The sequence below is a fragment of the Podarcis gaigeae genome (assembly GCF_964106915.1).
Source record: "Podarcis gaigeae genome assembly, chromosome: 9".
Classification (NCBI taxonomy): domain Eukaryota; kingdom Metazoa; phylum Chordata; class Lepidosauria; order Squamata; family Lacertidae; genus Podarcis; species Podarcis gaigeae.
Window position 1 is genome coordinate 57133424 of NC_139685.1, and position 23968 is coordinate 57157391.

Consider the following 23968-nt stretch of genomic DNA (forward strand, 5'->3'; position numbering starts at 1 on the left):
GACTGAATTGGCAATTCCTGCCTGCCATTCAATGGCTGGTCTCCAAATCCTGGGGTTGGGCACATGATTTCATTGTTTTTAAAGACTCATTTAAATGAAGGCTTGCTCATCAGTGACTTGCATCCCAATTTTAGATTGCAGAATTTGCTCTGTTCCTGTTTAAACTTCTGCTTTAAATTCCCAGCTCAGCTCAAATAAACTTCATCTAGGTGCAAGCTTCCCTAAATCTGAAGGCAAGCAAAATGCAATCTATATCAAATGCCAGTGGAAATAAAACAGAAGCATCCCTATTCAAAACAAGACAAGGATTGGAGTTGGGAAAAATTGCCCTTTCCCCCCAAAAAACCAGCAAGGGTTCATGTAAACTAGATGTAGTAATTTTGGGGTTTGATTCACTATTTTATTCACAATTATTCAGCCCCTCTAGTACCTATATAAATATATACCTTTACATATAAAATGGGACCTATATAAAGATGTCTTCATGAAAATCTATCTTCTCAAATCATTTTGATCTGTGACTTTTTTCCCTTTCTTCCTAGTTTTCTGTTTGAGGATGGGGAGAGCTTTGGACAAGGGCGGGATAGAAACTTCCTTTTCGACGACACAACTGTGACTCTCTCCCTCTGCCAGCTCAGAAACGTAAGAATAATAGAATCACACAACTGTAGAATTGGAAGGGAACCTGAGGATCATCTGGTCCAACCCCCTTTCATTACAGGAATATGCAGCTGTCCCACATGGCAACCTGCAACCTTGGTATTATCAGCACCACGCTCTAACCAGCTGAGCTATCCATGTGCTGAAATATTTGCAGTTTATATATTTTCCTGACCAAGAATGTAAATGGTTGCAGGAAAAGGGGTGTCTCAAACTGAGCCAGTGGTCTTAAGTTATGTCTGTTGATTTCAGTGCATCTTCTCTGACTATGACTTAGTGGATGCTACCCCCAGAGCTTTCAAAATACATGAGCACATCTCATTTTTCTCCTCGCTTTTTCCCATTCAATTTTCATTATTTAATTACAAATTCACTTACTCATTTGCTTTTGTTGGAATGCAGTAACTTAGTCATCTTGTCATAGCGGTTTAAGACTGAACTCAGGCTTAGAACTTTTCTTTATTTTGGTCTTAAGTTTTTATAAAATGTGTTTGCCATGTTTAGGAATCAGATGGAGTATTCTTAACATTGCTGCAAAAGTTTGACATTTGCGGGGTTCTGAATCGTTACTAGCCGAGGGGGTATGGAGAGAATTAGGAGATTCATGAAGATATTTAAATCTGTGTGCTATTTTTTGTTAGTCTGTTTGACAATGTTCATAATTCATCTGCATAAACTGCATGATAGGGTATTCCAGACCCTGACTGGGAGGTCCATTTTGATGGTTTTTCACAATTTCTTGAAAGAATTTCGCTCCCAACAGCCATTTGATATCAATCTGATGATTTTGAACTCTTGACTTCATAGAGCTGAGCTTTGTGGTGTTCAGTTTTATTGTGAACGTCTTCTACTTCTTGGTCTTTTTATTTTTAAGTTCCCTTATGCATTTTTTTTAAACAAACAGGGTGGGATAGAAGTGTTTACATAAATCCATATGTAACTTGAACAAAAAAATTAAAAGCAGTCATTTTATGAACAACAAAAGGAAACATGAAAACATTCGTTTAGTGTATTAACAGACATTCTGTGTTTTTCATCAACACATAAAAATCTGAACAAATAAAAGACTTTTGTTATTTCGCTGAGCTTTTCCTCACATTGAAATGCCAGTAGAAATTGATATATATGCTAAATACAGAGAACTTTCTCTTTGGGGAAGATCTGGTCTGACTCTCACTAATCTCCTAGCCAAACTTTGCAGTATTAACTGAACGATTTTCTTTAGCAATTGGAATTCTCCAAGCCCTGCTGCTGGAATAGACTGTAATCAAAAGAGGATCAGTGCTGCATGATGTAAAGAGTTTTAAACTGCACTGCAAATCCCAAGAGAAGATTGTGCTGCAGTTTCTGACTAGGGCATGAATTGTATAAGAACATAGTCCAAAAGGTGATATTAAACTTAATCACGCTGCACCCCAGACTAAAGTTAACTTAACACCTGATCTTTGGGGCTATAGGCAGCAGAGCCCTGGCAGCTTCAAAAGACCACCATCACCTTAGTAGCTTTATTAATTTGATTTATTTTATTTCAGTGTACGTTTTTCAGGTTGCATCAGAACATTTTCTGATGCCCGAGCGAGTGATCTAATTTAGCATGTTTATTTTCCTTGTGTTTAGTAAACAAAGCTAAATATGTTGAAAGTACCAGGCTTAACCAGGCTTATATTTGCAGTTGGCATCCATCCATGCTTCCTAAGGAACTTAGGAAATGGATTCTTCTTCCTCTCTCTCTCTCTGTTTGTGTGTGTGTGTTGTTTCCTAGTAATCGGCATTCAGATGCATGCCAGCTGAAAGTAACATATTCATCATGACTAGAATATAATAACTTGCAGCCTTTGGTAGGCAAATCCATAGAGGATAAGGCTAATATCCTTTTAGAGGGATTTCACAATCTCACAGCCCAGGCCCAAGCCTTAGTTGTGGTTAAGGGATAGCTAGTACTATGCCTTCACCTGTTTAAATAGCTAATTTTGTTTCTTTTGACCCTTTTTTGAGGGCTAAATGAGCAAGAATTGTTTCTGAAGGCTCAAACAAGCAAGATAGTATTTTGAAATCATGTCCAAGATAAACACAGAGTAGATTAGGCTTCTCAGATCTGGTGCCCTCCAAATGTTTTTGAGCTTTCATCCATCATCCCTGATCATGCTGGCTTGGGCTGTTGGGAGTTGTAGGTCTCAACATCTGAACAACGCCAAGTTAGGGAAGGCTGGAATAGATAACTGACTTGACAAAATGGTCATTGTCGCTGTCGGCATTTTTCGGTGGTCGAGATGCCAGCTGGCTAGCCCCCAGCTGGATCATGCCCTTCCACCCATGACGAACCCCCAACCTCTGGTGCGACGTAAATCAGCGACTCAGACTTCAAAGCCTGAGCACACTATATCAGCAGAGCATACTGCTCAAACAGAAGAGGCATGAGGCTTGTGGAAACATACCAACAAGCTACGGATTTATTAAGCATAAATCAGGACAAAAGAAACATGTCGTCTCTCTTTCCGTCTCCTCAGAGAGAGAGTCAAAAGCAAAAGCAATACACCACGGAAGTTCCCAGCAAACTGTGCTGGAATGTAAACAGACATGTGACACGCAACAGTTCCATGTCAGCAACTAAAGGTGGAATGGAAATTTACAACAATTGTTTCCTTACATTAAATGCAGAATGTAATTTTGAGTGTTTTTGTGACCTTCCACAGAGGCTGAAAGATGTCAGTGGAGAAGCGTTTTATCCATTGCTTGAAGATGAGTAAGTACATAGAATAAGCCATTTTCTTTGAGATCTTAGACTAGGGGTGGCTAACATCTCATGTGGGAATATGTGTGAGTCTGGAATGCGGCCCCCAAGGGGTTGACCAATGATGAACGTGGCCCTCGAGTCAAAAAAGGGTAGCATCCATTGGGCTATGGTATTCCTGTCCACTCTGCCTATTTCTTGGTGATTTGTGTGACTGGCATATCAGAAGGAAAATACTAGTTTAAAGTAGAGGTCAGTGCTCTAAACAATTTGTTTACTGTTGGATCATTGAGATTTTTGGAATGTTTCCCGCTGGTCAGGATTGTGAAGCAGCAGAAGTCATTGATCCATTTTTGGTTCTGTTGTGGGAACAGAAACCCTTGCTTTCATTAGATTAGCCCCCAGCTTTAAATAAAACTGCTGAGTAGACAGGTATGATGTTCAGAGCTAGTAATATATTTCTATCTAGCATGTTATTTATTGATCATTGCAAAAAAAAGTATTCTGACTTATAAATTATGAGATTGTCTCCATTTAGAATAAGAGAGTAAGAGAATTGATTTCACTTTTGAGTGTGTGTGATGATGATCTTAATTGCTTCAGCTTTTCCCAATTTCTTCTATAGTTAATTCAGTGTATTGGGGCAAAAGAAATAAAATAAATCACAACCACATCCTCTATTATCTTTTCAGCCAGTCAAATATACCCCATTCAAACAGTAATAATGAATTATCTGCTGCTGCTAATCTTCCTCTTATTATCCGAGAGCGGGATACAGAATACCAGCTAAACAGAATTGTCCTTTTTGACAGGCTGCTGAAGGTGCGTAGCACTAACAAAATTTGTATACAATTTCCCTCATATACTGTGTTTATATCTTCATTTTGCCCTCAGTGCTTCCTGCAGTGAGATATGATATATGTCTCATTCATTTCTCTTTAGACGTCAACACCAGGTGTGTTTCTTAAGAATCTGTATGTGGATGTACATGTTTTTGTGTGTATATTATTATTATTATTATTATTATTATTATTATTATTATTATTATTATAAAAGATATACAAGATGCAATTTGAAAGTATTTCCAGTCCTGTAAAATGATATGTTGTCTCCAGGCCTATCCATACAAAAAAAATCAAATTTGGAAAGAAGCCAGAGTCGACATTCCTCCACTAATGAGAGGTCTAACGTGGGCTGCCTTACTTGGAGTAGAGGTAAGAGAGAGAGAGAGAGAGAGAGAGAGAGAGAGAGAGAGATTCTTAATTGCAAACTGCAGAGGCTGCTGATAATAACTGTGCAATGACTGCAGTTTCCCTGAGAGATAGCTGAATAATGTTTTGCCCAACTTCCCTACTCCTACAGAGATACAGGAGCAGGCTTAGTTGGGGGAAAGGAAAACCATTCAGTGGGATTGTGGTGTGCGCATTCGGGCATGAACATATATGCAAGATACGACTTGATGAGGAAATAGCCCTTCCTTACTCTTGAATCCTGTTTTTGGGGAGAGGCAGAGCATTTATTATTCCAGTTTTTATACCACATTTTCACAGAAATGTGCCCAAAACAGCTCACAATATGGTTGCATCATTTAATTCAGAATGCGCCCCCCCCCCTATTCTCTCCCCAACACCACCAGTCCCATCCAAGTGTAGTCTTTCCTTTCTCCCACTCCCCTTCTCAGCATTCAGTCTCTTTGTGTGTTTGGAGTGGGGTAAAGTTCTGGATCAAAAGATACTTTGCCCCAGTTCCAGGCAATATGTATGGGGGAAGCATGCCCATATGGCGTGCTTGTCCTAGTTTTGACATCCACACAGGGTCACAAGTGTCCGAAAACAGCCTGTGGCCATGAAATTGTAGAGTTTGTTACTGTATTTTAGTTAAGGAATTGTGCATTGTTCCGAGAGAAGGGTTTGGGTGATGGGCGGAGAGAGCCCTCCATCTGAACCAGAGAATAATTTGGACCACTTGCCAAAACTCCCATCAGAACCCTGCATAAATGAGTTTTGCTGGCATTTCTGTTAGTGCCGCATTTGTAGCATTAATTCTAGCAATGAGTTCAGTTGCACATGTAGGTTCTTACCGCTTTGATGTCTTATGGGTTTTAGGGTGACATTCAAGCAAAGTATGACGCTATTGACAAGGACACTCCAATTCCTACAGATAGACAAGTAAGAGTCTTCTTTTCATATGATCACCTGTGAAATTATGAAAATACATTCAAGTACAACTTAATTATTGGACAGATGTACAACTTAATTATTGGACAGATAATAAAATAAACTTTCTGGCACACAAAACCCTTCACAATGTATAGTGGTACCTCATGTTAAGTACTTAATTTGTTCCAGAGGTCCATTCTTAACCTGAAACTGTTCTTAACCTGAAGCACTACTGTAGCTAATGGGGCCTGCTGCCGCTGCACTGCTGGATCACGATTTCTGTTCTCATCCTGAAACAAAGTTCTTAACCCAAGGTACTAGTTCTGGGTTAGCGGAGTCTGTAACCTGAAGCGTATGTAATCTGAAGCGTATGTAACCCGAGGTACCACTGTACTTCAAAAGAGTAATAGAACAATAAAATCTATCAGAATCCTTCATCTGTATGGTTCTGCTGAAGAGGGAGACTCTGTTTGTGCTGGTGTGCATTTGCCCAAGAACATGTATGCGCCTGAGTGTGAGGTGGCCCCTATTGACAAGAGTTTTGGGATGCCAGTGGAAAAATGTTACCCTCAACAACACCAAGATAACCTATGGGTTTGTGGCATAATCGACCTATTTATGCTCTCTTAGGTGGCTTTTGCATAAAACTTTCCTTATTTCCCATGACTTCTTCCATTCTCCCATTCAGTGATATGCAAAGAACAGCAGTTTTGGGAGGACATATTCTCAGATCCACCCTGGAACTAGTATGGGAGACTAAAACAGATGGAAACAGATGCCTGCTTTGAACTCTACGAACCCAGAGAGGAATTAAGCATACATTCCACTTTGGAGCTTTGTTATAATACTTTTCTCACCCTCCTTTTCTGTGCTTGCCTATCTCATAGATTGAAGTTGACATTCCTCGCTGCCATCAGTATGATGAATTGCTGTCATCGCCGGAGGGTCACGCAAAATTTAGACGGGTACTGAAAGCATGGGTAGTTTCGCATCCCGGTCTTGTATATTGGCAAGGTTAGTTCAGCTGACTTACTATGCTGAGGAATTATTATTTTTTTAATCTTAAATTTACTTAAGCAATCAGGACCATATTTTATGTTTTCTTTCTATGCTGTAGAATAAACCACAACAACATATATATATATATATATATATATATATATATATATATATATCTTTAGATATAAGAATGCAGTAATTCAATCTGTTGGCTTTAAAAAAAACACCCCGAGTTTTGTGAATTTTCATGGAATTAAGGATTGTTGACTCTTCTGTTGTTTTCATGCTGTGCTTTAAAATATCAGTTAGATTATTTCCACATAGTGAATAAATTGTAGCTAAACAGAGTAATGATCAACCTCTCAATTACACCTTTAAGTAATTATTTATAGAATGTAATATACCTGGAGTTTTTCTGCAGTTGGTGGACATTACAGAAGGGGGGGGGGACAGACAAGTAAAATAAATTTTACTTCAGGATCGCTTCACACATTCTGCTTTTTGAGGCAAATGCATATTGCTGCATGCGGGAAACACTTGAAAAAATATACACATTCTCTATACAGAGCATATGGCTGTGTTGGGGTGAGTGAAGTAAAACTGAGGACTGCGTAATATCTGGCAAATCACATTAACATCATTGGTGCATTCATTTGTTTCCGTCCCTTGTAGGTCTTGACTCCCTTTGTGCGCCGTTCTTATACTTGAATTTCAACAATGAAGGTAAGCATTTTCCACTCTTAGTTTGTTGTTCTCTCCAGACGAGATGTCTGCTATTTCCCATCTCTCATCTCTCCTCATTCTGTAAATAGTTCCTGCATGCGCTGAACTCCAGAAACTACATAGACAGGATGTCTCATATAATATTGTCACAACTGCTCCCTCATACCTGGCTTCCGTGGTTCACCGGTAATGTAGGGATTTCAGCAACATGAGAACCAGCTGGTTCATTGCATACTAGCATACCTTTTCCACTTGGATTGCTGTTGCTAACATGAAAATATGCACATGATTTCTGCTGCACTTCTGATGCTTTGTTATGCCATTGTTGCTTATTCTTTTTAAGCTGCTTTGGTATTCATTACATAGAAAGCAGCATAGAAATACAGCCAACCAGTCATTCACCATCAAAAGAATGTTTGTGTGGATGCATTGTACAGAGGTCATACGGCTCGGGAACATTGCTAATCGCTTCCACCACATCCTGTGTTGATCTGATGCGAAATTCATTACGGAACATAGTTGGGTGTTTTATGTACGTGAAGAAGGCTATTATATGTGTTATATGTATGTTAATGAGCATGCGGGTGGCACTGTGGGTTAAACCACAGAGCCTAGGACTTGCCGATCAGAAGGTCGGCGGTTCGAATCCCCGTTGCTCGGTCCCTGCTCCTGCCAACCTAGCAGTTCAAAAGCACGTCAAAGTGCAAGTAGATAAATAGGTACCGCTCTGGTGGGAAGGTAAACGGTGTTTCCATGCGCTGCTCTGGTTCGCCAGAAGCGGCTTAGTCATGCTGGCCACATGACACGGAAGCTGTACGCCAGCTCCCTCGGCCAATAAAGCGAGATGAGCGCTGCAACCCCAGAGTCGGCCACGACTGGACCTAATGGTCAGGGGTCCCTTTACCTTTATATGTGTTAATATAGGTGCCCCTTTGTCAGGTCCCTGATACACTTGCTGGTGCCCTGGCTTGGAAAAATGCAGGGAAATGTTCTAGCAGAAACCGATTGCCCACCTACTTCTGGCATCTCCCCTTTGTAAGCCTTCTCACTTCTGACTGGGGTGGGTTATGGGAGTGTGGTATAGGTGGGGAGGGTCTCTGAAAATCAGAGGAGGTGCTGTACACAAGCAGAGGTCTTAACTTTGGAAGAGAATTTTCAGGGGTTTGCTGGGGAAAGGGGAGGGTGGGAAAGTGACTTCTGCATGCTTTACGCAAGACCCAGCCCTCTTTTTTTCATGGGTAGTTGTTAATTTTTGCAAATGTTTTTAAAATTACAGGAGCCTTTCACATTCACAATGTAGCTTATGAAATAAAGTGTAATTTTACTGTAGCAGTAATAATGTTATCTTTTCCTAATTATCTCCTCTTCTTTTTTAAAGCCCTGGCCTATGCCTGTATGTCTGCCTTTATTCCAAAATACCTGTATAACTTCTTTCTGAAAGACAATTCTCATGTGATTCAAGGTAGGTTTTCTGTTGAACCTCCTTTTTAGAAGTCTGCCTTGATAGGTCTTATATAGCTTTACATGTATAGGGAGGTATTCAACTAAATTTTAACTGAGAGTAGACCATTGAAATTAATGGACCTAACTTAGTCATGTTCATTAATTTTAGTGGGTCCGCTCTGTCTCCACACTGTACATCATCTTCAACGCCTCTCGTTAATATATTATAACAGTATAGGGTGATTGTTAGATGTTAGCCATACTTAAATTAGATCAATTGAAATCAATCAAGAAGTAACTTAAATCCACTTATTTCAATGGTTTTGCTCCAAGTATGACTTAGAGCAGGGCTGTCCAACAGGTCGGTCGCAATCCACTGGTCGATTGCGGGATGCCCCTGCTCAATCGCTGGAGCCTCCCTCTAAAAAACTTGGACAGCCCTGACTTAGAGGATATGTTGGGTAATATGTGACTGATATTTGTTAGTATGGTTCTGATCATCTCCATCAGATTCTGGGTGGTATTCAACCACGTTCTCTTCAGAACAGACCCACTAAAAGCTTATACCGTGGGGAAAGCTTTACTTACTCTCTCATACCACTAGAGCTCAAGGATGTCCACTGAGGCTGAATGTTCAAAGACTCGGGACAGACAAAAGAACATAATTCTTCACACATCACATAATTAAATTGTGGAACTCACTCCTACATGAAACATTGATGGTCACACAACTCGGATGGCTTTAAAAGAGGATGAGATACAAGAGTTTGTTAAAATTTAGGCTTAGCACCTTGTTAGATCAACGCAGATTTAATTAATGCACTTTTTATTATTTCCAGTTTCATTTATAACAATTTTAACTGCTATTGTGCATGTAGTATCTTCATTACTCTTCCTTAGGCAGAGGTTCTTTTCTAACGTTGATACCTTGTGACCCTTTTAACTGGCGATTGAACCTGACTCCTAGTGTGTGCAAAATACATACAGTACTCTGGTGCTGACTTTCCCTCAAAGGTAGGGCCTTCTCCCTCCCCAGCAGCTTGTGCTTCTTTCCTGCATATGAAATAAATTGGAGAAAATATAGAAATGGCACATGTAGCCGATCCAAACGACTTCTTTTAAAGTCAGACGCTTATGGTGCCTTTTGAAAATTCCTGAAAAATATATCTGTAGCTCAGTCTGGAACAAAAGAGAAATACCCTCATGGCTCTTGGCACTTAGAAGCTGTTGAAACTGTAATGCAAATAGCAAGACAAGATGAGATGTGGTCACACAGGGTGACAAGAAAATACCTTCAGTGCAAACACAATCTATGTCTCATTTCTGGAAGGAAAATAGACCTGTGTGTGTTTAAGTATTCTACAAAGGAATAAAGTTGATGGGACTAGTATTTTTTTAAAAAAACAGAAGCGGAAATAACAGAAGATAAAAAAAAACCCTGTTTAGTTTGGAAATAGCATGCTTTAAGGTTAGATAATAGAACTGTAATTTAATTGTACGGGGTAAACAACTTAAGAACTTCCTGCTCTATACGCTTTCATAAAAGCTTAGAGATGTTTAAAGGATAAAGAAACTAGTTTTGTAAATGGAAAACTTTATATTTGGAAGTGTCCCTCCTCCCAGACATTTAGTCTACTCATGGTACAGTGGTACCTTGGGTTAAGTACTTAATTTGTTCCGGAGGTCCATTCTTAACCTGAAACTGTTCTTAACCTGAAGCACCACTTTAGCTAATGGGGCCTCCTGCTGCTGCTGCGCCGCCGGAGCACAATTTCTGTTCTCATCCTGAAGCAATGTACTTAACCCGAGGTAATATTTCTGGGTTAGCAGAGTCTGTAACCTGAAGTGTATGTAACCTGAAGCGTATGTAACCCGAGGTACCACTGTATTTGCACCACTTGAAATAAAAAATGGCAGTCTTTTATGAGTCTTTTACAATATATAGAAATCGATACAGGTTTCAGGAGGCCACAGTGGTGCTTTGTTAGAAAACCCGTGAGTGACTGTTCCTAAACCCCTGAATATTCAAGGGGTGGTTCGTAAAGGCATCAGCCCCACACAGTGGCCTTCAAAGTAAATTTGGGCTATTGATAGGTTCACAATCCAGCCAGCGTCACATGGGGACGCTGATTGTATGAATCACCAGTACTTCTTGTGGCTAAACATACGTGATTACAGTAGTTCAAAGAAGTGTGACTTGTTATTGCACAAAATTGTGACTGCTGTGTATATGGATCCCACATTGAAGCATGAGTTTAGAAATCAGTGCCTCCATGGTTGCAAGTCTTTGACAGCTCCTAACTCTTAAGGTGTCTGTAGTATGGGAATTGTCTGCCTTAAGATGAGGGGTACACATAGTATCACCACCTTCTTGTCGATGTGTCGCACATAGCCTTGGTATAGGCTTTTTCAGATTTTGAGAATGCAAAACCTGTTGAAAGTTTACAGCTAAAATATACTGAAGGAATAATTTGTATCATCTAAGCTAATGCTGTTTGGCTGATCCCAGCCAATAGATTTTCATGGAAAGACGTGTGCCTTCAATAGACACTTAATTAACCATGTAATCCCGCAAAGCAATTATATTTTATGAGCCTTGCTGTTCAAATAAAGATGGTATTTAACAAGGTATAGCATATCCATCTAGAACCACTGAAGGCACGAATCCCTTGTTTGAAAAGAAATGTGCTTTTAGGAAACTAATTGTACATTTGTTTTCATTAGCACATAGCCGAGTTTATGCGATTAGTCGCTTTAAATACTTTACCTGTGGTTGGTGAATTCATTAGGAACGTAAATATGTTAACACTACATTCGGATAAAGGTATATAAATTAAGGATCATTTCAGGGGCTTAGAGATAATGCAGTACTGAAGGATCACGTGGGTTTTCATACCAAAATAAAAGTACTCCCCAAAGCTCTGAGGCAAAAATAGAAGTAAGAATGGATTTTATTTATTAAATTTCTTTACAGTACTCCTTTTTACCCGAGGATCACAGGCTGGTTACTGTATAAAAACACAAAAATACATAATGGTGACAAGCAAAAACAGTAACTCCCTACAGTTTAAAAGGCCATGGATTATTTAATTAGCTATAAGTAGCAGGGTGCTATTGTGGTCACATCCTGCTTATGGACTTCCCATTGGCATCTGGTGGACCACTGAGAGAACAGGATCCTGGACTAGGTAGACCTTTGATCTGGTCCAGTATGGCTCCTACAACTGATGGACTGAGCATCAATTGACTGTAGCAACAAACGCAAAACCTGGTTTGTAAAAAACACTGATCTTATGAGAAGATACACTAATATTTTATTGGAAGTGCTACATAGAAACCAGGAGATCAAAATATCAAGCACCATAAATATGTTCAATGATCCTTTATGTACTATGATTGGTATAAAACAGATGGCCATAAACTGCTGCTCGCTACCGTCACAAATACTATCATAATCACACACCTGGCAAGCACAGATTAAAAGTAAATTATTTTTAACAGCTGAAGTAAACTTTCTAACAGCATGTCAAAGTGTTTAATGCTGTCCTATTAAAGAGGATGTAAAATGTATGTATACGGAAATTATGTACATACAAACTGCACATATGTACAAAATCTACTGCAATGTTTGTGTTCCCCCCCTTTCCCCCTTCTTTTAAGGGAAGGGAAGAAATAATGAAATATAATATTGATGTGATTGCAGGCCACTTATAGTAAATACTTTGAGCTTGTTTCCTTGTGTTCTCTTTGTAATAGGGGATTCCACCAAGCAGACTTAGTTTCTGATCCCTAAGGCCTAAATTCCGAGTGAAAGGTTTTCTAATATGTCTTTCCTTTTCTATCGCTCTTCCAGAATACCTGACAGTTTTCTCCCAGATGATTGCATTCCATGACCCCGAGCTGAGTAACCATCTCAACGAAATTGGCTTCATTCCAGATGTAAGTGGAAATGCTTCTTGTGCGTTTTTAATAAATAGCAGTAGGGAAAGGGAAAGTGGGGTCAGTCTCAAAGGTTTGTTTCCGCATATCAGAACCCAAAACAAATTTGATGCAAGAAACCTTCAGAACCTGATAGGAGCTGCCGGTGCAATTAGTTGGTGTTGTACCACTTAACATGCTATCACTGTCAAATCAGTATAAGGTAAAGGTAAAGGTACCCCTGCCCGTACGGGCCAGTCTTGACAGACTCTGGGGTTGTGCGCCCATCTCACTTAAGAGGCCAGGGGCCAGCGCTGTCCGGAGACACTTCCGGGTCACGTGGCCAGCGTGACATCGCTGCTCTGGCGAGCCAGAGCCGCACACGGAAACGCCGTTTACCTTCCCGCTGGTAAGCGGTCCCTATTTATCTACTTGCGCCCGGAGGTGCTTTCGAACTGCTAGGTTGGCAGACGCTGGGACCGAGCAGCGGGAGCGCACCCCGCCGCAGGGATTCGAACCGTCAAATCAGTATAGTGTGGTGGAATTCAGCTAAATTTTAATCAGAGTAATTAATGGCTCTGACTTAGCCACATTCATTGATTTAAGTGGCTCTACTCTGAGTAGTGTTGACGTCTATGTAGAAGCATTTGAATTGCAGTTATGTTCAAAGTCTGCAAGCAGAATTTCCTGGGAGTTCACCTTCCCATGTACGCACTCAGTCCTTGATGCAAGGAGGTTTACAGTCTGAAGAAGAGTATATGGGGAGAGTATATAATTACATGGAAAACAAGCTATCTGCAAAACTGTATTTTCCATACAAATGGGTTTGCTATCCTATAATAAGCCTAATAGGAGCTGCGTGTGTCACTTGGAAAATAAAATTGATACCGGCGACTCATCAGGATCTATCTAGGTTGAAGCATATGCACTTCAGCAGTGATCTGAACCAGATTTTCATGCTTGAGTACTAATCCTATCAAATTGAACACTGATAAATCTTCCAGGTTCCTGCTGTGCAAGAGATTATTTCTTGCCACTCTGCCATTTGTTTTTATATTATAGAGCTCTTGAATAGAGTCTTGAACACTACTGAGCAGCAAGTATTATTATTGGTCACAATGTCTGCCTGAAGTATTATGTGGCGAAAAGTGAGCAGGGTTTCTTAAAAACAACAACACCGAACAATAACTATTGTATAAAATCTTACACTGTGTTATGAAAATGTCCATATTTCCTGTGTAATTCTGACATGAAAACAATAATCTCTTAACCTAAAGGATCCTTACTACCAAAACATGAGCTTGTATGTTTAAATTATTCAGTCACAGTTTTGATTTGCCATTAATTATAGGTTCTGGCTGTGTCTACTTGGTAACCACTTAAGAAAGTGGCTACCAAAAGCTTTGATTTTATTCACCTGCAAGTAACTTAGCATCTAGCTAATTACAAGTGCTTAAAAAAAGTATTGCTGCTAAGTTTGTGTAATGATGGTACAGCTAATTGTTATTTGAGAGGACACTAGTGTCAATTTTTTCCCCTTTAATCAAGCTTTTGGGCCAATTTTTTTAAAATTACAGATGTGCCGTAAGTACCATCAAAACACACAAATACATCAAAGAATTGAGGTTTTGCATATTACAATGGCGTCCACACCACATTTACTTTATATGGAAGCAGCAAGAGAGCAAGGTTGAGTGAAATACATGTCTTGATCCGCTTTCAGGTCTGCTGCAAAGGAGTGGAATATGTAACCCACCCATGTAAAACCCAGCAGTAAGAGAAAGAGGGTGTGCTGCTTAATCATGCCTTCTCTCCCACCAGTAACATGAAACATTCAAAGGGGGGCGACTGATCTAGCAGTGATGAGTTACATTACATTTGACTTAGTATCGGGTAGACCTACTTACTTATATTCTAAGATTTATACACTACTTGATTGTAAAAAACAAAAAACCTCAAAGCGGTTTACAAAAAGATAAGAAAGTCAAGAAAATTTCACAACCATATCTTAAAATGCTCAAAAGTTACAATACTAAAACAGTATAGACCTAGAACATGATTCAAGTGTAACTGAAATGTCAGTGGTATTTCCACTCAATTTTTACCTTTTTTTGCCAGGCCATAGGCCCATGCGAAGCCTGCAAGCAATTAGAGATCAATTCAATTCCCTGTTCACAAATTATTTTGAACTGGGGGGGGGGAGGGGAAATCTATAAAAAATATTTGCTTCACAGGATTGTTGTGAGGGTTAAACTTTGAAAGATCTGGGAACCTACTGTATTGACTGTTAGTTGTACTTTATTATTAGCATGCTCTGTTTGACATACAGTATTTGTAAGTCCATCTTAAAGATAAAACTTTGGGGGAATATTGCAGTAAGAATTTGTAGCAGTCTCTGCCGCTTGGTTATACTTGAGTGAGGTTGGTAGGGGGCACTGTGTACTAAGAACAATGCATCTCAGCTAATAGAAGCTCATTGTTGCAGCTGTTCTTAAATGCAAATTTGGGAAGCAAGTATTGAATCAGATATTTTGGTGTATTTTTCTTTCTATTTTCATGTTTCTCCTTTTGTCTCCCTAAGGCACAACTAGACACACAACTGATTATAGCGCCATTTGTGAAAGGAATGTTGATAACTTATTGTTTTTCCTTTGCTTTTCCTAGAATATTACATTGAGGGGAGTGCATTTCACCCTCAGATAGTGAAATGAAATACTAATTTACTACTTTTTCAGTGTATTGACTAGTTGTCAGTAAGGTCTGATACATCTCTGAGACCATCCCTCTACGTCAGTGTGTTAGGCCTCAGTCATTTGAATTTATACAATTTCCACTAACACAATTTCAGTTAATCAGTGTGGTCTAATAGAAGCTAAATATTTGAGAACTGGTATTTTGTCACAGCGGGTCTGCTACCAAAGAGACAAATGGCCATTAAATGAACTGTGGCTTGTCTCTTCTGTATACTGTACTCAATTTCGCCACCTTGACTTACTAGGCACAAAAGCTTCCTTTGTATTGCTTAGAATAGTGAGCTAGGCCAGCATGAGTGCAAATAGAGCATTTTACACACACACATAGACACATGCACACACATGAGACGGATAGGTTCTGATAGAATCAGAAAGGACATCTGCTTCAATGCCATGCAATTTCATATGACCTTAGCCTCTCCATAAGATGGTTGCTTGTTACTTTCCAGAGAGAAATCTCAGCCTAGTATAAACCTAAAGGGCATACACCACTCCCACCCATTTTGTAGAAAATGTAATAGGTAAACTGAGCTGCACAACAATTATATGAATCTGGAATTAACGATAACTCAGTAGAAAGCAGCAGTTATTTCCAGGGATGGTTATGTAACCCAATTTTTCTTAATCATGGAAAAATGGCTTCCCTCACCTCTTTAGCATACTCCCACACTTCCTCCCTTCTGTGAACAGATTATTTTATAGATCAAGACTTCTCAGCTTTAGCATAGGAGAGATGGGAGAGAGGAAGCTCCCATTTTGATTCCGAAGAGGAAATTTCATATATAGAAAAACCACATGCAAATTTTGTAATGAGAGAAAACAAAATGATGGAGCGCTTGTTGAAATCCCCCTACATGACGCCTGGATTACAGTTATTATACAGAGCCATGAAATAGTGAAGTGCAGGTTCTAGGGGTTTAAATTGCAGCGTTGGTAACATGCTACTGCGATACAGATTTTAAACTGCAATCCTGACTTTAAATTGCTCACACTTGTTACAGTCAGAGGCTGCAGAACACTAAGGTGTTAGAAAATTTACAAGGCTGTACTTTAACACATGTATTCTTTTCTCCCTACCCTCTTCCTGTGGTTTTTGTAGCTGTATGCTATCCCTTGGTTTCTCACAATGTTTACACGTGAGTATGACCCTTTGTTGTTGTTTTTCTGTGCTAAGCATGCCCTTTATATTGCATTTTTCACTTTGATCTGGGTTAAATATCTGGGGAACCTGTGAGTTTCCAGATGTTGTATTCCAACTCCTGCGCACACCAGTATGGTCAGTGGTCAGGAATGAAGGGAGTTGAAATCCAGCAACATCTGGAAGGGCACCGGTTCCCTAGGCCTGATATAGGACCTACAGAGGATGGCTAGGATTTCATGCCAATGTTTCGGAAGATTTGGGAGTCTGTAATGCACTCATGCAGTGGAACTCCCCCTTACTCTCCTAACTCCATGTGCTCCCCAAAATCTCCTTCAACCCTCTGGAGCAATTTTTTAGGGGGCTGCAGGAGAGAGAAGGGAGATGCTCTGTTTTTCAAGCAGAATGGGAGTGTTGGATACAACCCCAAAGCAGCAACATTTTCGTTTCTGATTGTCCGATTATAGTATTGAAAGATCATAGTTCACTCAATTCATATATGTACTGTGGCACATCTTCACTTAGAAATATCCTCCTGCTGTTTTGTCTTGTCTTTTATGATATGCTCTAGCTTTGAGCAACTCTTACACATCCCCATCAGAAGGACCGTGCTCTTTCAGGGATAATTACACGTTGTCCTTTCAAAGCAGTGGTGTCATTTCATTTTTAATTTGTACTCTATCTTCCTGAATTACTGCACTCAAGGTAGTTTTTGCAACCTATAAAAACGACAAAATACACAACAAAAATCGCATTGTGATCCTATAACCATCGCAATCCAAAATCAATTAACAAAATTCAAGGGCCCATTTCACATATATAGACCCAGTTCCCACATAATGCTAAGCTACGGTATGACTTAGTGTTATGTCGAAACTCCCAGGCTCCAGGCAAACCATGAGCTGTAACTCAGGTTTCCTCTTCATTTGCCACTTATGATTTAGCCAGAGTAGCATGGCAGCAGCAGAAACACAGAAGCACAGTGGCTGCAATCTTCTCATGCATTCACTTGTTCACACTAAACCATGGTTTGGCTTAGCATTATGTGAGTAGTGAGCCATACATAGTATTACAATATGATGCTTAAAAAAAAAATTAGCAAATTTAGCAAATGATAATAAAATAAAATAAATAAAAAAGCGGGTGGCGCTGTGGGTAAGACCTCAGTGCCTAGGACTTGCCGATCACATGGTCGGCGGTTCGAATCCCCACGGCGGGGTGAGCTCCCGTCTTTGGGTCCCAGCTCCTGCCCACCTAGCAGTTCGAAAGCACCCCCAAGTGCAAGTAGATAAATAGGTACCGCTTTATAGCGGGAAGGTAAATGGCGTTTCCGTGCGCTGCGCTGGTGCTGGCTCGCCAGAGCAGCTTCATCACGGTGGCCACGTGACCCGGAAGTGTCTACGGACAGCGCTGGCCCCCGGCCTTTTAAGTGAAATGGGCGCACAACCTTAGAGTCGGACACGACTGGCCCGTACGGGCAGGGGTACCTTTACCTTTTTACCTAATAAAATAAAATCACCCTGGTCAATTGCAACAATTATTTTAAAATCGCAAACAACCCAGAATATATATGTAAAAATACAATGCATAAAATGCCTCAATCCTACTGGTTTCTTAGAAGCACAGTAGGGTTACGGTTTGTTTGCACATACAGCAACACATTTTAAAAGTAGACCTAAAAGTTGTTACAGCAGTAACCATGTCTATATTATTGTGAAATTGTGTGATACAGTAAAACATGTCCTTAATTCACAGGGGATTTTCCTACAAGCACCTACAAGTGTGTGGCGTAATCCATATACTTAACAGAAGATTTGCAGTATATCTAAGAATTGCCTTCTAAGCATTTTTCAAAAAATTCTTTTTTACTAGCCTTTTATATCCATTTTTGTTGGGACACAACAAGACAGTGCTGTGGTTTAAAAAGCTCAGTTTTAGTAACGGGTATATCTGATGAGGTTTTAAATTTGTTTTATAAACTAGTATCCAGGTACATAATGGCTGTCAGATAAAGTCAAAGATTAACTATGATACTGATTCAGATGAGTTAATGTGAAGGGAAATCATTCAACTGCTTCTGTCCTTTGGAGAATTATATACCTCACATACAATTATAGTATTGTACATAAAGTTTGACTGATATTTAGTAAGCATAACAGGAGGAATAGTTTGTCTAAAAATGGGTGCCTGCATTAAAATGTGTTGCTCTCCTGGGTGCAAAAACTTCAGGGTTTATTTGTAACACTGTCACAGAAAGCTGAAGTCATGTTGTAGCTAAAAAGCTGCTCTAAATCAGGAAGGCCCCTGGTTCAAATGTTCTGCAATGAACTATTTTGGTGGTTTTAGTTTGTAAAAATAGATACTCCTCCTCACTCAGAAAAAATGCCCTTGGCCATCTCATCACTCTATAAACAAGACCAAAACCTCTCTCCCTCCCCCAAAATATTCCCCCCCCCCGAAATTTATCCCACCTCTGTTCAATTTTGGGGGTGCCTCCAGATGTTTGTACTAAAACTCCCACCTGACCTAGTCAGGGGTTATGGAGTTGTGGCCCAAAACATCTGGAAACAACCAGATTGGTAAACATGGATGTGTTGTCCGTCCTTACCCCTCCTCACTTTTCACAGTTACATACTGAGCACTGTTGGCCTATTTATTGAAATATTTTGTGCTGCCTATGAAGTTCACCTAAAAATTATGACATTTGCAAGTGACTACGTTTTATTAGTACCAAATCTGCCTGTAAATATGTCTTCCCCATGGACAACCACCTGTTGTCCTTCTGCCAACTCCTTCTCAATATTGCCAACTATTTTAGCATGCTGAGCAATAGCTAGCTGTGCACATTTCTTGATTAGTTTGTACATACAATGTCTCTAGTAAATGTTTATTATAACAAGAAGATCGAAAATGTACTTATGGGAGAAAAGGGTCCCATTGAAACACTTAGCTGGGAATTCAATGTCTATGCAGATCATGCATCTCTTTCCTTTTGCTTCAGTAATAAATACAGAGTGTTTCAACAAAAGAGAAAAGTCCTTGAAGTGTTTTTTTTAGCAGAATATATAATTCTCTTAATTAGGCATTTAATAACACTGAAATGAGTTATTGATTACCTTTGGGAGTGATCTACAGATGAAGATAAATCTTTCTAAACAAGGTTGGGTATTCTTTGTTCTAAAATTAAAGCAATAACCTTCAAGTTGTGGTAATTTATCTAGAAAAATGGCTGTATATCTGTGACAGAAAATCATAGGCCTCTTTCACTATCCTACTCAATTTATCAATGAATCTATTGACTTAATAACATAACACTATTTGGGTTTCTCCAAATGGCTCTTCCACCACTTGGTTGCATGCATGCTATTAGGTCACCTGCTATTTAGGGCCTTTTCCTGTGTTGAATCTTATTTATAAACCCTTTGCGTACTGAGTTTGTGCTATCAGTTACATCATTGTTGTTCAACTTCAGCTCCCACCAGATGCAGCCAGCATGGCCAATGACCAGGGGTAATAGGAATTGTAGTCCAGCAACATCTGGAAGACCACAGGTTCCCCACTTTCGTTCTGCAGCAAAAGCCAAGGTGGTGCCTTCAGGAACCTGCCCTCCAACTCCCATCAGTCCCAGCCAGCATGGCTAATGGTCAAGGATGATGGGAGCTGTAGTCCAGCAACACCACCACATTGACTACTCCTGTCAACAGTTCCAGGTCAACACAACCTTTTCTAAACATAATGATCAACAAACTAGTTTGGTTTGATCTACTGATGTGCCATGCGAGGTTTCTAGTCTCTCAAGATAATTAAACATAATTTTCCTGTCTTTCCCACCTTGCAGATGTCTTTCCGTTGCACAAAATATTTCATCTGTGGGATACATTACTACTTGGGAATTCTTCTTTCCCTTTCTGTATTGGAGTGGCTATTCTGCAGCAGCTGAGGGACCGACTTCTCTCTAATGGATTCAACGAATGCATTTTGCTGTTTTCTGATTTGCCAGGTATTGCAAGTTTCTATGTTGGATGTCTTCCATTACGGTTCATGAAGTTTCTGTTGATAATTTTGGGTTTTGAGTGTAAGATCTTAGAAGGGTGATGGAAAATATTAATATAGATGGGTCCTTGCATTTTACTGAGCTGAGTTTGAATTAATTGTAGGACATATTTTGAGATGGGAAAAGCGGCTAACATTCTCCTTTCCCTTCCTCCCCCACAACAAACACTCTGTGAGGTGAGTGAGGCTGAGAGACTTCAAAGAAGTGTGACTGGCCCAAGGTCACCCAGCAGCTGCATGTGGAGGAGCGGAGATGCAAACCCGGTTCCCCAGATTACATGACTGCCGCTCTTAACCACTACACCACACTGGCTCTCAGTCTCTTTCTTGAATTAAATTAACTGGGCATGCCATAGTATGAAACCACACACCTTTCCTAATAAATCTTCCAGTAATATGTGTTGCAGTTTCATTTGCTGTGGTGAGTAACCAGTTCCATTCTGACAGGTACAATGAGCCCCAGACTTCCTGCAGACCTTGAAGTTGTGGCATCATTCCTACAGTTGCATTATGTTTCTGAAGGGCCCTAACTGCCTCACATGCAAGTTCATGTCCCAGCTCTCCTCTTGAGCTTGGGACTCCAGTATTATGTTTTCCTTTTAAATCTTAGCAACCAATTTTGTCTTGATTTCATTTTTTTCCACACAGTTGATTAACTAGGGTGTGTTTGGCCTTCTCCAGAGCAGAACGTTACAATCTCATTTGATGCAATCTCATTACCTTTTGATAGACTAGCAAACCACTCCATGCGCTGCTCTGGTTCACCAGAAGTGGCTTAGTCATGCTGGCCACATGACCCAGAAGCTGTCTGTGGACAAATGCCGGCTCCCTCAGCCTATAGAGTGAGATGAGCGTGCAACCCCAGAATCAGGGGTACCTTTACCTTTCACCATAGGTTCTAATGGAACTGGAGAGCAACAGTTGCCTTAGAAAATATCTACAAGTGTGCATCACATTGAAAGCAGCTCTGGAATCCGAAGCCTCCCTTTACGAGGAGGCAGGAACTGACCTCCTTATACGTTGCTCACATGGCAGGCAGCATGTTTGACAGCTTTTCCAGAAGCTGTCCCTGCAGACAGAGAAGGCTGGAGGAGAAGTGTCACATGCTTGACTTGCCTCTCGCCATTCCTCCCAGGAAGGTGTATTCGTTGCTGTTTCACTTTCAAGAAAAAGACACAAGAGCCGCTTGTTTATGAAAGGGTTTTTTTTTTGTTTTGTTCTTTTACCCCTACGTATTCTTGAATCACCTGTGTTTGATGCCTTTGTCAAGAGAGCAAGAGGCAGATGTGTTTATAAAACAGTTCTAAAAATTCATCAAAGGTGAATAATGGTATTTGAGAACAGAAGCTATGCCTACGTGCCAATATTTAATAGCTTCCAGCCAAGTATGGGGTAGTGAAGCTGGCTTTGGTACAGATAGAAAGTGATTTGTTAGGACACACCTGCTTGCTGAAGTTGTTCTGTAATGTTGAGGCCTGCAAGATTGATGCCATTTTACCTAAAGCTCTGAATCCTTTAATTATACCCATTTCCCACTTGTATATATGTGATGTTCACATATTCAAGCCTATCAATCCTAGTTTTTAGCTCTAAGGATGAAGAAACCCCAAACAATTTCTCGTTCGCTCTTTCTTATCAGCTCCCTGGCTGTTGTATACTTGGTCATATTGTATATAGACTAATTACCTGGCATTTAATATCTCTTACGAGCTTCTATACAGATACATTTATCAGCATCTTCATATTTGGCTTCTCCATACATACAAAGCCTCCAGGCTTTTTATGAATAGCTACTTGTTAACTATGTGTGTGTTTATGTGTATGTACATGTATGTGTATATAGATAACGCAGGATTTGGGGTATGAAAGTTTGTTTGTTTTTAAATGGAAAAACCAGACAAGATCCATTTGTATCAGATTTTCAAAAGATCTGCAGCTTCATTTGCACATAATACATTTTATTTATTTATTTATTTATTTATTTATTTATTTATTTATTTTATTATTTCGTATAATTTGTATATACCAGTTGATTGTAAGGGGGCGACCTCCAAGGGGTTAGAATAGGAGTGGCAAACCTCAGGGCACTGCTGTTGGCCTGCCAGGCCCAAGCCAAATTGTCTCCATCCTCCTCCTCTGCAGTGTGAGGATGGGTCATGGGGGCCAAAGATGCATTCCTATTTGGCTTACCAATTGCGCAAATGCAGCCAAAGACATACAATTGGACCTGACAAGAATTCAGAACTTAATCTTTTACCTAACTACTTTTTTAAAAAGGAAATCGCTATGGTGCGACACAGTGCAGCATTGCAGTGTGATCGTGTGCCATTTTCAACCAATAGAAAACACGGAGGATTTTCAAGTAAATAGTAACATCAGTTAGTGAAAACGTTTTCGTGTCAGATGGAAAGCAATGCAGTATCTAATAGGCAGAGCCCTACCTAGCTATAAGATGTGTGTTCACAGGAAAACTATGTGAAAAGGAAAGGCTTCTGCAAGCAAGCAGACCTCTTGATATCTTACTTTCTCCTCCCAAAGTGTTGTCTGTGTGCCTGGGGCAAGTTTTGTAGGACATTAAATAAAATGCTTGGGACTCAAAGGCCAGGCCAATGCTATTAACATGCATTCTTTCTAAGAGTGTCAAGCAATTTATCTTTTCTAAATTTCCTCTTCGCATGCAGGGTCGCCAGAAAGAAGCAGGTTTCTGGAATGGATTTAATGATATGCAAAAGAAACGCTCTGTCACATTTATATATACTATTTGCTACACTTTTAATGAAACATTTTCTGTGTCAATAATCCCTTGTTTAGCGCTCTGTTTTTCCAGTGATCTCTCTTTGCAGAAAAGAGCTCAAGTGCTTTGCTGCGAAATTCCCCTCTTGTCACCTGTGTTCCTTCTTAACTTTGTGCTCCATGTGCTCTGCCGTCCCTGTGAAATACAGACTGAAAGTTTAAAATGACGGCTGGAGATTATGGCATCTTTCTCAAGGCTGTAGGGCTTTGCTATTTATCAGTTATCATATGATAACACTTTACGGAAGTGTAATATGTGATTGTGAGTTGCAGCGTGGAATATAAGCTGCTGCAGCCTCAAATGTCTCTCCAGCCAGGTGTGACCGTTTTATCAAATCAAGCAAGATTAATGATTTGCTTCATTTTGACAAAATACAGCTGCTAAATTTCCACTAAGAATTAGGCAACAGATTCTTTTCTCCATGTCATTAAACCTACAGGAAATAAGTCCATTAACGAGGCTTGTTTAATTTTGCTGAGTAGCCTTTAGATGATTTCCAGGCTAGATGTCAGTGATTTAAGAAGTAGCGGGAGTCTTAAAAGTAGTTTAGGTTTTAGGCCGCATCCACCAGAGCAAAATGTGTGCACTTGGCTCTTC

The 23968-nt window shown here is 40.0% G+C and overlaps 1 protein-coding gene across 6 annotated transcripts in view; it reads left to right on the forward strand.

Annotated features, from left to right (window-relative positions):
* The window catches only part of TBCK (TBC1 domain containing kinase), an 80813-nt gene that overhangs the window by 36504 nt on the left and 20341 nt on the right, over positions 1-23968 (forward strand). For all 6 annotated transcript variants that reach the window (XM_083756422.1, XM_083756425.1, XM_083756423.1 and 3 more), the window contains exons 12-22: positions 543-642; positions 3354-3403; positions 4084-4213; positions 4507-4605; positions 5497-5559; positions 6438-6564; positions 7222-7272; positions 8651-8734; positions 12569-12654; positions 16486-16522; positions 20363-20524. In XM_083756422.1, the coding sequence (XP_083612548.1) occupies positions 543-642; positions 3354-3403; positions 4084-4213; positions 4507-4605; positions 5497-5559; positions 6438-6564; positions 7222-7272; positions 8651-8734; positions 12569-12654; positions 16486-16522; positions 20363-20524 (989 nt within the window). The remainder of the gene's footprint in view (positions 1-542; positions 643-3353; positions 3404-4083; positions 4214-4506; positions 4606-5496; positions 5560-6437; positions 6565-7221; positions 7273-8650; positions 8735-12568; positions 12655-16485; positions 16523-20362; positions 20525-23968) is intronic.